Source organism: Vanessa cardui, chromosome 3, assembly GCF_905220365.1.
Source record: "Vanessa cardui chromosome 3, ilVanCard2.1, whole genome shotgun sequence".
Lineage (NCBI taxonomy): Eukaryota > Metazoa > Arthropoda > Insecta > Lepidoptera > Nymphalidae > Vanessa > Vanessa cardui.
The window spans coordinates 4,902,064-4,918,568 of record NC_061125.1 but is presented as its reverse complement, the minus strand read 5'-3'; the positions used below and the strand labels follow the sequence as shown (position 1 = coordinate 4,918,568).

The window sequence follows — 16,505 nt, the reverse complement described above, 5'->3', positions numbered from 1 at the left end:
TAAGGGTTCGTTTCAAATGACGTACTTAACTATTTTTAACCGACTTCTAAAAATAGGAGGTTAACAGTTCGACATAACTGTATGTAAAATTGCAAGAATTTAATTATATTTAAGTATGATATGATCTATTTAGGTTTCCAAGCACGTGTGCTTAATGTCGTAAGTGTATGTTTGTCCGTGAATTTCTCGAAAACTAAAAGTCGTAATGAGATGATCATTTTTAATCTAATTTGGGTATACTGCAACTTACGGAAAAGTGTCAGTTTTATTAAAATCGGTCTAGTAGCTTCATAGATATATTTTATATCTTCAGTTCAATAGCTGTTGCGAAGTCGGTTTTATTTTCAACAATAAAATGGCAATGACTTGCTTACAATTAGTCATTATAAAAACTTGTAACATAAGTATACTTTCTGGCAAAAAATGTATTTTTTTTTACTTCGTCGCATCTTATCATACTCTTATTTTATCATATACACATAATTCTACAAAGTTAATTTATATTACGTAGTCCTGTCGATTGAGAATTTTTTTCAATATACTTTTGCTATGTTAACTTTTTTCGGTTCATATAAATAAGAGAAGGCTTCGATGAATGAGTCAGTAAACGAAATACGAACCGGTTTTATCGCTATTTTTTTCGTATGTATTAAAGTAAATATGTTGAAAAGTTATTTTTTGTTGCGCATTGTTTTTTAGACAGGCTATTTTGTAATTGACAAGCAATGTTAGAAAGATCTTTTATAAATTGGAAACCCGAGACAAATGGATTATCATCAGTGATACCATATGAGATTTAAAATTGAAAAAATGACCATCACTATTATAATTTTCAACAACTTTATGTATGGTTTGGTATTCATATTGATGTAGGTTTTTTTTAGAATCCGTTGTTAAAATATAACTATACACATTAGTGCGCACGTGTCTTCTTGTTATACACTACTATATTTAAGACGCTAGTGTTGTTCACTTTGTTGCCAACTAAATAATTCTTTTCGAGTAATTTCGCGTGGGATTTGGCATGTTTCGAGTTTGTTCCTAGACATAGGTTGAATGTAATAAAAAACATATTTAAATTTTTCAACAATTTGTATTTTCGCACCTTAGGTGAATTTTCATATTAAATAAAAATGTTCTTTTCTCTTATATACACATTAAATTCAAATGAAATCGGAGTGTATTTACAAATATATTAAATAGAATTTAGTAAAAATTAGTGAGATTTAACAATACCTAAGTAGACTTAAAACTATCTAAATTTAGAACATCAACAACATCTTTCACTCCAGTGAAATACATAAGACAGCTTAAATTTTAGGTAATCATACAGAAAATTCGTACACTTCACTATCAAGTGAACACCATGAACAACTCTTTTGTTTTATTCGTTTCTATAAAGTCATTACGAGCTAGAGAGTAACCTGAAATGTAACTAATGGCGAGAGTTCCGCAACAGAGCTGGAATATAATAGAGGTTTCAACAATGTAAGGAGGCGCTGTCCCGGGGCCGCGGCGAGCGGCGCACGAGACGCTCAACATGCTATCATAATACAAATTGTATATCAATAACTTCAACGCGTTGCAACATTACATAAAATGTTTAAGAATTTAGTCTTCTCCGTTTCAATTTTCACTTGTTTTACTAACACGAATACACTTTATTAAAACCTATCTACGCTAGCCTTGCCTAACAGAGACTACGTCTCGTCTACAGTAGTAAAAACATTATAAAGTCGTACACCACATCCTTATCAAGTAGAGTTGTGTAAAGGTGTACTTTAGCGTGCGATCGGTTCGAGCGCCGGTGACTTTAGTTTGGTAGATTAGACGTGCGGCAGAGGAGAGAACAGGAGACGAAATTTTGTCAAAACGTAGGGTAGATCGCCGCTACCTTATTACGCGGTTAGACATAAGAGGCGCAAGTGTTAGTTATATTATTGTCAGATATCTTAATTAATAACGATTGTATTTTATTCGAAAGGCCCACCCTGTTGTACATTTATCACTTTTTTGTAGGGTGACTAAGTTTAGATTTGTTTTTTTTTTGTTCTAACTTGAATTATTTACAGATTGCACTACACTTGCTTAGCGATCAATTCAACAATTTATTAAATAAATAACGTTCTATTGAACTTTTATACAACCATGTTTTAAGTTGAAGGCTTTCATTATAAATATATATAGATTCGTATATTTTGAACTATAAATATGTAAAACTATTTGTGCTCTATATATTAATTATAAAACATTACGTAAACAATTATAAATGATACTGTAATGTTAGTTAAATAATCGATGTCAGTGACAGCGGTCGAAATCCTGTCCACCGGAGTGGTTCAATTGCGCTAAAATTAACTACCTAAATGAAATTTCAGCTGCTATGAATCTAACCAGATCGATTGTACACCATGGTATTTATATCTAAACAGAAGACTTGAGTATTATAAACAGGGGCCCTCGCTATACTTGCAAATAATTAATATTGATTAAGAGATCAAAATTTAAATTCTACGAGCTTAATAACTTTACTAAATTAGTCTAATTATAAAAATAAATAAATAAATAGAATTGGAAGAATGTAACAGAAAACAAAGTGCAGTAAAAGTAAGCCGGATATAGAGCTAGAGATACAGAGTAGAAGGTCCATTTAGTCGGTAAGTATAAAACCAGAGGATTGAGCAAATTTTGTTAAACAAACGTTTGAGCAAGAAAAGATCATGACAGCAGCTGTCGAAAATAAGAGGAATGGGTTTCTCAGTTGACGGTCAAGAGCAAACTTTAGTCGACATTCTCACACCCATATCTTCGACTAGAAATATTAAAAATAAAATAAGATATTTATCATAATAATTATCACTTAATCAGCAGTCGTGTTACACTTAGTATTAAAACAAATTGCCGTGGCACGTGGTAAAGTTAAATGATGGCACAGTTTCACGTTAGTTTTGTAAAGTATAAGAACATTAATATACATTCCTACTTAATAAATAAGAAGACAGTTTTGTCAGAAAATGTTTGCCATAAATTAATGTAACATCAATAGAAGGTAAATATTTTAATAGTAAACAGTACCTATCTACGCTTGTTAATCTATAAACCTATATTAGCAACTGGCAAATATTTTCTGAACTGAAACTTTCTGCAAATAGGCCTATTACATATCACTTCTCAACGATCAGTTCAGCACACACATGAACTTGACCTCGCGGTCAATAACAATCTTAGAAACATTTGTAATGTTTAGCTAAAGACTATCGTCAGACAGAAAGATATGTGTTAGTGCTACACCGAATACCTCGGGGACGTAGTCACGTAATCTTCCGTCGCGCTGGACACTTTAGGCCACATCGCTTCGTAGTTATATTTGTTCCCAGTCTAATTCATTCGATTATCCTATCTAATTAAAATAAATACATCAAGTTGATCGTTTCTATCGTAATAGTTACAAATATGTATAAAAAGATATATAAATTTCAGTGAATTTACAAATGTAGAGTTAATAAAGCTTCGTTAAAGACAACTTCTTTACACCTATGCGATGAAATTATTTAATAACTTCAACGTGAAAGTAATTAACAGTTCATTTATCCGCGGTTCCGGATCTCGCGACAGAGGCGGGCGCGTCCTCACTGGAATGTGCGGGCGAAAGCGCCGGCGACGGCGCGGGCGCGCTGGAGGTCGCTGCGGCAGAGCCGGGGACGGCGGGCTAGAGCGGCGCGTGCGGGTGCGGCTCGTGGTGGTGCGTCGGCCCGCCTCCTCCGCGCTCCCGTTTCAGTCGTTGCTTCAAATGCACTTTCGCATGGCGTTTTTTCTCATCCGACCTTGCGAATTTACGTCCACATACATCGCACGCAAAGGGTTTCTCTCCCGTATGCGTTCTCACGTGCGTCGTCAAATGGTCAGATCGACTGAACGAACGCATGCAGATGCGACACTGGAACGGTTTTTGGCCTGTGTGAATGCGAATGTGCCTCGTCAGCTCGTCCGATCGTGAAAATCTGCGGTCGCATCCTTCCACAGGACAGGCGTAAGGCCGCTCGTGAACAGGCGTCTTGCTCGGACGATTAGGATACTTGCGCGGTTTAACAGCAACTAATCGAAGGGGCTGAGCGCTCTGCTGATATACTTGAGAAAGAATTTCGTGACCTTTACTCGTAGACTGGTTGAATTCAGCTAGCTGTACAGGCCTATCGCCGGCTGGACTGGGATAAGGCTCTCGTTTAGGTATTCCTGAGGGTCCGGGAGTCGGCTGCGGTGCGCTAGCGTACTCTTGTGTTTCCCACGAATGCTGAGGCTGTTGCTGTGGCTGAGGTCGATATTCACAATGTTGTTGCGGACACGCTTGCGGAGGGGGGCAATAAGAAGGCTGACATTCAGGAGGGAGTAGTTCAATGCGTTCTTCGTACTCTTGTTGAAAATATTTATCGACGCTACCTGGGCCGGGACCAGACGGCAGCAGCCACTGTAGCGGCGGCGAGGGGGCGCGTTTGCCACCCATCGGTGTTGCATACAGCGAGGCGCTCGCGCTTGACGCATTACTGGCGTCCTCGGCGCGCGCACCGGGAGACAATGAAGCCTCGTGTTTGTGTCGCCTCGGCGAACATCCCAGCGACAACTCATCGCCTGGCAAAGTACCTGAGACAAATAAATATAAAATAAGTAAATCTTCGTTGGAAAAGGCACTACAGAGTCATTAAAGTATGATGACTGTTCATAATTAAATTCTATAAAACAAATAAACGTCTAACGGTGTGAGACATCAAATATTCGAAAATAATTATAATACAAATAAATACACATAAAATTTGCACGTGTAATATTGCTTATGATAACAGGTGTTCTAGCTCATTATTAATATTTAAGTCGTTTTTTTCTGTTAATGTTATATGTTAAGTAGCTAAGTAGGTTATAATTCGAGCAGTGTTACAAAGTGACTTAAAAAAAAGTTTGCTGTGCTGTACGGCATTACTAAATTGACAAGCGTTTTAAAATTCAGTAGGTTTCCAAATATGTATTTTTATATGCAAAAAAAAAAAATTATGTTAATGTCTCTGGAAATACCTGCTAAATTAATAGTAAATATTTATCGAAGTATATTTTGAAGATGTACATATATTTAAAGCTAAAACCCTTATAGTTGGACCAGTGCTACATAAAAATAAATACAATTATATTGATGTTTAATATCTACATAGTTTTTTCTTTGTTTTTACGTTTTGAACTAGTGATTTTAGTTTTTATATTTCTTAGATTTAGTGTTTGATTATAATGTGCACATGTTTACAAATATTTTGCGTATTTTGTAACGAGCTGACGGATGTGGTGATAAGTGACGGATGTCGATAGCTCTATCGCGGCGAAACTGACACGCTCTCCTGTTAACCAATAATCATCATCTAACGAAACTCCTGTATTTAGGACGTTATCCCATTCTATTATTTATATTTAAGCTAAAAATTCATATATTTTTTTAATTCATTAAAAATCAGTTATTTTAAAATACATTTTTAAAAAAGGCAGCCGTGCTATTTGTACCTACTAATTATTTTGAATATATAAAGCCTGGGTGTTATTTAATAAATGAAATGTCAAAATATAATTCATGAATCAGAAAAAAAACTATAAATTAACTGAAAAAAGCAATAAATATCTTTTTCTATGATTTTTTTATTATAATTATAAACTATAATGAAAAAGTCTTTTATAACATATAGGTAAAAACTATAATATATAAAATGTTATACAATTAACTAAACTTTTTTTTTAAATTAGTTTTTTTTAGTTATCTTTTTTATAAATTTTAAAATTTTGCATAAATTTGAAATCTTCAAATAAAGCTTAAAAGCTAAGCCTTGGCTTAATTTAAATAATAATATATATTATCATTAATATTACTTTTTTATCGAATAAATGTAACATAGTTACCAATGAACAGGAAAACTACCACAAAACGATCGAAGGAACGTAAAATTATCACTTGGATACACTTGATACACGATTAAGGTGCGACGTGTGCCGACGGAAAATCACAATGAAACCTTTTCATTCAAGAATCAATATTGATCCGTCCGTATGATAGCGAACTTTCAATTTCACTATAGCAAAGAACACTAGATATTCCAACTTTAAAAACCTATTACGACCGTAATATATATCGATTTAACAAGCCCTGAACTTTAATACACTGTACAGATACATACTGTCATGAAAATCACTTAGGCGTGCAAAAATATTTTAAGAATCGCGGCGTGTCAAGGAAAGTGCAATGTTTATTTACAACGTTATCAGTGGGAAGTCGCCCGGGGCGATTCCCACATTCCCGCCTGTGACGGTGGCGTGCGGCGTGCGAGATGAACAGTGCGTGTTGGGACGCACCTGATATAGGTGGAGGCTCGAGCAGACTTGGGAAGAAAGCGGGCAGATCCGATGTGGTGACGGGCGTGTTGAGGTCGGCCGGTGCGCCGCCGGTCGTCAGTGCTGGCGCCGGCTTGAGCGCACAGTCGAAGCCGAGAGCTCCCACATCCGCCAACGAGAGAAGGTGCGGGCCGTTCGGGGGCTCCACGTCGGTGCCCATCCCGTCCGGCACCACCTGCTCCTCGGCCCACGGGCCGAGCGGTATTACGAACAACGCCAGCGTGAAAACGGCCTCTCACGCGGCCGGTGCGAAAGGGACTGGCGCCGCGCGACCCCGCATCGCAGTTTTATCAATGGAGCCGCGGTCCCATATTCGGTAGCGGCGCGCGCAGTTCCACCAATCGTGCCGCTGTGTGCTCCCCCCCCGGCTGACGTCACCGCCCGACGCCGCCTACCGCCCGCGCCACCCCCCCCAGCGCCCGCCGCCCCCCGATTCCACTCGTGACTCGCCGCTTATCGCTCTCGCACTCGCTGAATTCTCTATTGCATTACCTGATGTCTAGTATTTACGTGTCCATCCGTAATAATCAATCAAAATTTTTTTTTTTGGTAACTTGATTTTGAATAAATTCATTAAACTTACCTGCTATGTACCAAGATACCCTTAGCATACAAGACGATATTTCGGAATATAAATGTAATGTTAAAGATTATTCCCATTTTCTTGATCCTTCTTTTTTCCTGCTATGATTTGTATCTAAGAGTTTTCTAGTAAGCGATAATAACGCCTGTAGTGCACATGTAGGTTAGGTTTCTCTCTTAATTTTAAATGGTTCAATATGAAAATAAAGACTTTTAATTTAATAATTAATTAATAAAATATTCGTTACCATCCGAATAAAAAAATATGAACATTTTTTTAAGCTCTATGTAGTTCGAAGGGACACTATGTCACGCTATATATCGGCATAAGAAATAGCTAACGTTTCTGTAGAAAATATATTAATAAAGAAAATATAATCGTTTGTAACCTATATTTTTAATTTGTGATCTATATTTGTTTAAAATCAGTAGGATATATATCATGCCGAGCGTAAAAGTCAAATCATGATTGGTAGAGTTAATGTATGGTAATGATTGTATCAACTACTAATTGGCGGATTGTGTCAGCTTGTGGTTGCTGCGTTGCAAATGAATACAGTATTGGCGAGTGGGTGTTAACTTACCTGGTAATGACTATTTCCAATTAAGACATTATTTTTTAATAGGTTTGTAAAGGTAAACCTACATAAATGCTTACAAATATTAATAATCATTTTTTCATTTAAAATTTAAATTTGATGGAAATCTATTGTCATTTTATTTTTCAATATCTATGCATTTGTAAATGATATAAGACTTACTTAAGTTGTTTGTTTTAGTTTATGTAAGATGTGATGTGTGTGAAAAATACAATACGTTAGCGGTTTATTTTTGCTTAAACGAAAATTCATTCCGATTTAATATCAATGTGCGATTAGTTTTGTATGAGCTTTTGTCTTCGTCATAATTTAATGTCCTTGATAAAAATATGAATTAAAAAGTAGTAATAATAGTAGTAGGTAAGTTTGTGTGTAGTGTAAAGGATGCAATATGAAGTGCAAGAACTGTAAGGACAATGGCCCGGGTGTGCGGTGGCCGCCGGTAGCCGAGACACGCCGACGCCGATCGGGCCCACATGCAGCCACTAACCCAATTATCGCGTAACGGAGACGATAAAGAAAAATAACAAACCCACGATTTCACCGACGTCTAATTATAGCGCGCTATTTGTGGGTGCGCGGGCGCAGGCGGCATAGCGTGGCCGCGATGTCAGGGCTATTCCTGGCCGTCAGCTGACGCTCCCGCGCCGGCCCGAGAGCGCTCGTAAACACCACGCAACCGATTGACGTAAAATGCGAACAATCGAGTTTTCAGCAGGTGAATCACGAGATGAAAACGTCCCTGCGGGAATCGTGCTATTTTTAACTTGACTACTTTTGGTTCGGACTTCGGAGGCGGGGTTCTATTTCGGCACGTTATCCTAATACCCGTTGTCTATTTAAATCGCGTGACTGTTTCATTACTTTTGGTTTGTTGATCTTCTCACGTACGTCATAGATCTGTGAAGTGGTGGAGCTGAAGATGAACGATTTACGTTATTTGCTAATGATCTATTTTTTCCATGTAGGTATTTCTAAAAGCAAGAACAAGTACCACAATAACATTTTATCAAATAAAAAAAATACTTATATGTTTTCATTATACACTAATAATTAACATATACCTAGCTAGTACGATTTTATTTGAATAGTTCAAAAAGTAATTAGTTGTTTGTATTGAATGTGACCTTGACACGCTAACCGTGGGATATTATCTATTGACAAAAACTGATTCGTTATAAACTGTGTAGGTCACGTTAGTGTGTACGACTTTATGTTAAGTGTTCTCGTAGGTTGTGAACAAACAGTTGTATTGGCTAGTGCTGCCTACGGCCGGAGCGGGCGCCGTCGGTGGGTGTCTTACACTAGCCAGCGCTAGTGTAAGATATCTAGCTGTGTCTGGGACTACGACTACGAGTGACGTGTTATAAACGAGTACCTATGTTAAATTCTTCACTTGCATTTATGTCATACGAAATTCTTTAAATTGATCAAATAATTGGTTGGAAATGTAATCTTTCGCAGAAATAATAGTATAACATTTAGTATCTTTCTAAGGTTAGTTATATAAGAAATTAAGATTCTATGCGGATAGTACTTCATCATTTTTATTAATACCAATAAATAAACGTAAAATTTGTAGTTGTCGAAAACTAAATAGTAATCTATTTAATTTAAGTAAGTATACCGGCCTAAGTGCGATCTAACAAACAAGAAAAATTAATGCTTTGTGTAAGGTGTTTAATAATTATACATATTTATATAAACATAAGTCTAGCACACGTTTGGAATATGAATTCACAGCGAAGAAACGGCAAGTTAATTAGGTACTATTATACTTAAATGAAATGCATATGAAATACAATTAAATGTATGTATCCTGTTTGAAAGTTAACTTTTAATTTAGTTATCTTTTGTTTAGTTTGTTATTTAAATTTACTCATAGGTAGATTTAATTATATTGGTCCGCTGCTAAATAGAACAGATATTACAGTTTACCATTAAAACGTAATTAGCTTTGAATGTATTTGCTCGATATTAATATATAAATGTCTTAGCAGTTTTGAGTTTATGATGCGGCGAAGATTAACATTATTATACACTCATCATCATAACTAAATGTCATCGTCTTGTTATTTTGGCAAGCTTGTCCGTTCGCTATTATTAAATGTTACAAAATATAATTTTCGAAGACAGCGACTTACCTTCCACTTTAAATAAACGCATTGCAAAATGGACGATGTAAATAAGGTAAGTGTCACAAACGTCATAAATGAATTTCGATTCGATTTAATTTAATTTAAAAAAATTGGCATGTACACATCGCCTGTATTTCTCAAACGTATATTTTAATAATTCTATATTATTTGCTATTTTCTTATTTAGATGCAGAATATTTTCATAATAACAATTCTAACTAGAACATTATTAATATGTCTATATTTGGAAATTATAGTAACGTAATGTTGTAGTCATGTAGTGATGTCGACGATTTAATGAGAAAAACTTTACTAGAACATTTTGATCGATATCTGTTACAAAAATATCTTCCTGTGACGCGATAGTGTGTGAAATAAGCAGTGCTCATCGAAAAACAATGTTGGCACCCGTCACGTCGAGCCGCGCGTCACGTCGTCATGTCACATTTATAATTACGCTGGCACTCGAAAACTCTAATTTCACACAGATTCATCACCGTTGACGTATGAGCAGTATACCTAATGTTTATTGCGGTAAGCCGAAGCCGTAAAATATAACAAATCGATTTTTTAAACCTCATCGATTAACGCACATGTTTGTACAAGATATTGTGTTGAGTAGGTAGTATATCATTAAAAGAGTATTATTATTTATGTTATTATACCCACTTAACAGTTTTTAGTCAAATACAAGTGTATTAGTGTAGTTATTAGTCAACCAATACCAAAAATATGTTTTTAAAACAATATTATTGTGTTCAAAAACACTATTCGTGTCACAAACAGAGAAAAACTTGTTTAGTTATAATGTAAGGATTACTCGTAAATAAGTCAAAGATTATTCATAGCTTGAATGTTAGATAGAAGGTGAGTCTCTTCGGGGCGCTTGGGGTGGTAGAGCTAGGTGACGTCACGCCCCCACAGTAATTTCGCTTGACGCACAATCTTGTGTACTTATCCATTGAAATTTCAGAAACATATGTTTAAGGGAAAGTTAATAATGTGTTGAAATATTCAAATGAGATAATACAAAAAATGTTATGATTGTCAAAGTCCTCTTCAATTTTTTACTGCAATGTTTTTTCGAGTTTATCTTCATTTATTAAGTAGATTTATTAGAAAAGTATTCCAACTGCAGATCTAAGCTGGCAATCGGTGATTTGTTAGAAATATTAACTAACAATGTTTTTGTCTGTAATGTCTATAGTCGTATATATATAGTATTAAGCCAGTATTATAGAATATAATAAAAATACGGCCTTAATTATAAAAAGACATACGTAGCAAGTGTGGAGGTGTAGTATATCTCTTACGTAATAATATAATTTTATATGAGTGCTCATTTATACGGAAAGCTTACGCAAACGGCAGATAGTGTGGATGCATTGTAGGTAAAGCTTAAGATAAAACACATCGACGATAATAATGATAAGTAGGAACGTCAGCGGTTATCAGGAGCCATGACGTCACAGTTAAAGTGAGGACTTGGCTTTGCGGAAAACTCGAGGGCGTGCGTCAAATAACCACCTGTTGAACGACCGGAGCTGCCCTTGTGTGGTGGCAACCTTAGCAGAGGCCGCGCGGATCGATATCAATGACGTGTGGCCTCATTCATAAACAGGGAGGTACCCCCTCCCCGCGTCACGTCGGCCCCCTCTGCCCCATCCCTAAGCCCCGTTTCTGGTAACGGGTGGCAAAATTCATGAATGGCGCGCACACTACCTTACAATGTTTCCTGTGTGAACTTTAACATCTACTTCTACATTTTTCCGTGAAATATGACGTTAATTGCGGATTATTTCGTGTTACTTGAAAATGAGCCTAAACGTCTCTTTGAACTTAATATTTTAGAATGATATAATATTAATGTTAAGAAATTCGTGTTCTCACTCAGCTTATATTGATTATATCTATTGACTTGTAGAAAGTAACAATTTTTTTATTAGCCCTTAAAAATATAAGCGTCACGAAACTCGGATGCGCAGACGCTGCTGTGTGGGCGCGACGCAATTTGACACGCGTTCGCAATACTTGCAATCAGTGTTCACTTTGAACGGAGTTGACACTTAGTATATAATTTAAATATTTTTAATATTTTCGAACATTTTACGAATGATTATATGAAAGTTCTTCAAGGTTTTTAATTTATAATTGTAGATCTAGTATGAGACTTTAAAATATTAATTTACTAAATCTATTACTATAACATATTTTTAAGTAAATAATCTATTAACAATAACGGATAGTTTTGCTCTTTTGCTCATCTAATTAAAAATATACAAGTAGAAAAATATATTAAAATAATCTCTTTGCTACTCTATAGTTCTCAGTGTTTCACAGTAATGTAATCAGCGCTGCGCACGCGTCTCTTATTTACGGCGGATTACGCGCGCAATCAAGTCTCGTTTGAGTAAAAAACACCATTTTGTATTTTATATCCAGTTTATTTGAGTTTTAATCCATTTAAAATTGTATATGTATTAAAAAAAGGTTTTATGTATTTCATTTAACAAAGATTTAATTATATTGATATATATTAATTAATTCAGTTTCGTCTATTATGAGTACGTAATTATTCGAAACAAAATGCATATAATATCAAAACATTTGTAGGCTCTTGTTATGACTGGGAAATGTAACGACGGTCGTTCGAAGACCGTCCGTGGCAGTGGCATTCAGGGCTGCATTGATTCAGCGAGTGGCCGTGGCAGCGAACAGCAAGATACTGCCGATCGATGCCATGTCCTTGAACCTTGACGCCTACTGCGCATGCGTTCTGCCGATACAGACGTCATCCCGTGCCCATGGCCACGAAAAGCATGCCGGTCGCCACCCCACCCCTACTCCCTGAAAACTACATCTCATTCATACTGAGCGAGGCTCTGCCGGTGGGCTTTCAACTCTGCCATTTCAATATTGATTATGACCTTTACACATCAACCTGTTGACTAATAATAATATGCTGATACAATTTGTCGGCTTATTATATTTATTTATAATGGATATTGTTTTAAAACATGAAAAATAAACACATTTTTTCCTCGCCGGGTAGTATGCCTTATCTCATGTTAAGAAATAAGTATTTGTAGATACACGCCCCGCATTGAAACGACGTCGGACTTTTGATTACGTGTGTTTTGATTACAACGAAGTCTTTATAATGTTATTGATTACCTATTTCATGTAGTTGCTTGTAATTTATTTTTCAAGTAATTGTAACGATGAAAATATATTCCAGAAGCCTGAAACTGATATGTCTATCAATATATATTTTTGTGAGTATATTGTTTTGTACATTACATTTATATATGTCGTCATAGATATTTAAATTTATTATTTATTTCTTATCTATAACAAAAATATGTGGTGTAGTAGGTCGACATTGAGGCTGTTCGCGACCACGCAGGGCCCTGTATGAATGAAGTTACCGTGGGCGGATAGCGTGGCCCGTTCATTCATTAGCTTGGAGGCCATTCCTCATGAATAATAACATAACGAAATCTGTTACGCTAATTATAATACAGCTGCTCGAGGCAACGTTCTGTTATCTAACATATACTTTTCAAATTTGTATAAAAGATACGACGCCTAATTGATGAATACTATTTCCATAAACTTCAGCTTTAGGCATTTGTACAATCACTAAGCATCTTTAACGAAAATTTTTTTTCTTTTTTATTTGTTAGCAAATATATGAGATTCGAATGTAATGAGAAATGTGTGCGTGGCAAGCATGTAGTTATATAATATAACAATCCGCTTTGACAGAGTTTAGTCGCTTAGTAAATGGAGCACAGAGGCGTAGGAGTCAAGGTAAGGCCTGCAGGTTTCGAGCGACACGGATTAGAGGCATTGTCTCCGCCAACACACTAAGCAATTGCCGTTGCCATCTGCCGCGAAATGTCTTCAATCTTGACTCATCCTGATGTATTGTTTTTTGTTCACATAACGGTGCTCCTGCACTAAATTGGCTAACTTTAATGATATGTTTATAAGTTTTATAAAAATAATCATCACGTTCGTAAGTTTTTTATACCCTCCGTTAAAAATAGTTTCAATTTAATCATACGTTAATAGCTTATAGTTGTTTTTGAAACTCTTTGTCTGTGAGCTATCGATTTAATGTAAATGCTACCAGAAATTAAGAAGGGATTTTTCCTTTTTAAGGTCAAGGTTTCAATGTGAGAATACATTATTTTTTTGTAAGTATGCGATCGCGTTTCTTTCGATTTCATGGTTAACCTAAATCTGAGTTTGTGGTAGTAAAATTATTTATTAGTTTAATTCATTATCATCCTCATTCATTTAATTTCTTAAATATTTGTGTTGTGTATTAGTATTGTAGAGAAATGAAATATGGATTTTTTTTTTTGTATAGAACAACAATACTATTGTAACATGTAACTTCTATTAAAATCATTTTGATTGCATTTAAAGATTAAAGAGAGATTTTAAAAGTGGCTTAGAGTAGAATAAGGGAGTTATAATTATTCTTCTTGAGTTATCAATTTTATACTTGAAAAGTAGGAATAATAAATTGTTTTCCGTGTTTGTTTTTTTCAATTTTCTTGACTTACCTTTCTCAAGAGACTGTCTGCCACGTGTATACCTGGGGTTACGCGTGTCTCTAATTAGACGAATCAAATGTAGGTATTTTTCTTGGAATTGACTTGGTAACGGATAATGAAGATTTAATTATTTAACGACGATATTTAAACCAGTCTTAACCAATAAGATCTTGGGTAAGTGAAATCGTAAATTTCACTTTATGAATTGAAATTTAAGATCGAAATATGTCTGAAATGTATGCCTAAAATTGTTTACTAATTATTTTTAGACAATTTGAATGAAGTAACTTTGTTTTTATTTTTAGTTATTTCATTAAAAATAAAATATACACAATCAAGTAAATTAATTTTCTTATTCTTATTATATGTAAATCGTTTATCCTTTTAATCTTTAAAATAGTTAATATTATAAATATAGTTGTAACGATACAATCGGCACAACTAGCACAACTAGCCCCAGGACAAATTTGGCTGCTTTTTATGCCTTTTCTTATAAACAGTTTTAAAACAATATGGAATTAAAAAAAAAGTTAAGTAGTCAATTATTTTCGGCCAACATTATTTTTCAATAACTTCAAATCAGAACCTCGATCCTTGTTCTCTTTGATTTAATATTTTATCATCCTCTTGTAATTACACTGACTGACTCATCCTTTAGAACAGAATACATCAATACAAGCTATTGATGTTTGGCGGTACAATAACCGATGAGTAGGTGGTATCCACCCAGGTGGGCTGCACGAACTCTACCACCAGTAAAATGTTTTGCATGATTTGTATAAACTGTTATTATCACTTTGTAGATATATTAGTAATTTTATATGAATACAAACATATTAATATTAATTTATGGTAATTATCGTTTTGTCGTTAGGTTAATTTCACACCTAAATCATTTTAAAATAAAATTCTATAAAACTTATGATTAAAAAACAGCGTATGATCTAAGATGATCGTAATTATTTTAAGAGCTACTTGATAAGTCTGCGATTAACTCGTTCATATTTGTAAAAAAAGTGAGTGGAGTGTGGGCATTGCTAACTACTGAACTACGTGTTGCTAGTGAGAATTTGTTGATAGAAACTCCGAAATACAACAACCGCGGTCATTTATGATATACTGTAAATTAACGAAGCTTTCATAAATATATGTTTCACTTTACATTAGGGTCAGAAATACCGCTAGAGTCTAAATTTGACTGGCCGATTGGTCCCTAGACATGACAAAGTTTCTCGTTTTTGTTCGACTTCTTACTTAAGCAAAACTTAACTAAATAATACGATATATGTATTATGTAACAAATATGTTTTATTGTATTTTGAACAAAAATATCTTTTTAATAACTTAATTAAAACTATAAATTTGTTTTGTTATCTTTATAATACAAAATAATGTTCATGTTTGTTTACACTTGCGTGGAATATCGCGCAGTTTCTACGAACTTGTGAATCTTCGTATATCAGCCATTAGCTGATGACAGCCTGAACTCTTATAAGTAGCGCAAATAACAGATGACCAACGCGTAATCTCGTTGCATTAGTTGGAAGCAAATGTTTTTATTCATATTTCTAAACGAGTTTAATATTTTAATCATTTCAAATCCATCGAGAAGAACCGGCAATAAACTCAGCACCTTAACTAGGTAGGCTAGTTTTATTCTCTCAAATGATCATTATAAGTAACATAAATAAAGAAATTAGAAGGAAATTGCTTAACTTCTTGATGAATATGATATGATCTTATACATAAAGGAATAAGTTACAGCATAAAATGTGGTACGCAAGAAATGACAGAGGGCATTGACGGAGGGATAGTAAGCCTCTCGTAATAGTAATTGTTTTATACCATGGGTTAGTTTATATTGCCATTTTTTAAACAATATCCTGTTTCTTATGTATATCATACACGGAAATGTGCATACGCTGATGTAAAAGAAGGGTACCTATTTAGAGATAAAATAATGGATCTTTTCAAGAACCTATACTTATATTCCATTGAGCTCTTATTTTTAATTATCTTAAATATATTGTCATAGAACATTTCATAACAGATTGAATAAGACCACTTTATAGTACAATAAATAATATCCAAGTTGTGCAGTGCGCGTGCGCTGTTCTTTGAGTATGTTAGACGTACGTGCAGACGCTCGCGCCGGCCGGCCAGTAATTAGATAAACGACCGTGTGGCGAGGTCCCGACCGC

General features: G+C 35.0%; 1 protein-coding gene across 2 annotated transcripts in view; it reads right to left on the bottom strand.

Annotated features, from left to right (window-relative positions):
* Positions 1-1,073: 1,073 nt before the first annotated feature.
* Positions 1,074-16,505, bottom strand: part of LOC124543757 (early growth response protein 3-like) — a 29,109-nt gene continuing 13,677 nt past the window's right edge. The window contains exons 1-2 of one of the 2 annotated variants that reach the window (XM_047122055.1): positions 6,379-6,696; positions 1,074-4,638 (exon numbers count right to left, since the gene is read on the bottom strand). In XM_047122055.1, the coding sequence (XP_046978011.1) occupies positions 3,710-4,638; positions 6,379-6,577 (1,128 nt within the window). In that variant the 5' untranslated portion in view covers positions 6,578-6,696 and the 3' untranslated portion in view covers positions 1,074-3,709. Of the gene's footprint in view, positions 4,639-6,378; positions 6,697-16,505 lie in introns of those variants that run through there. The other variant, XM_047122054.1, reaches the window with a different exon arrangement.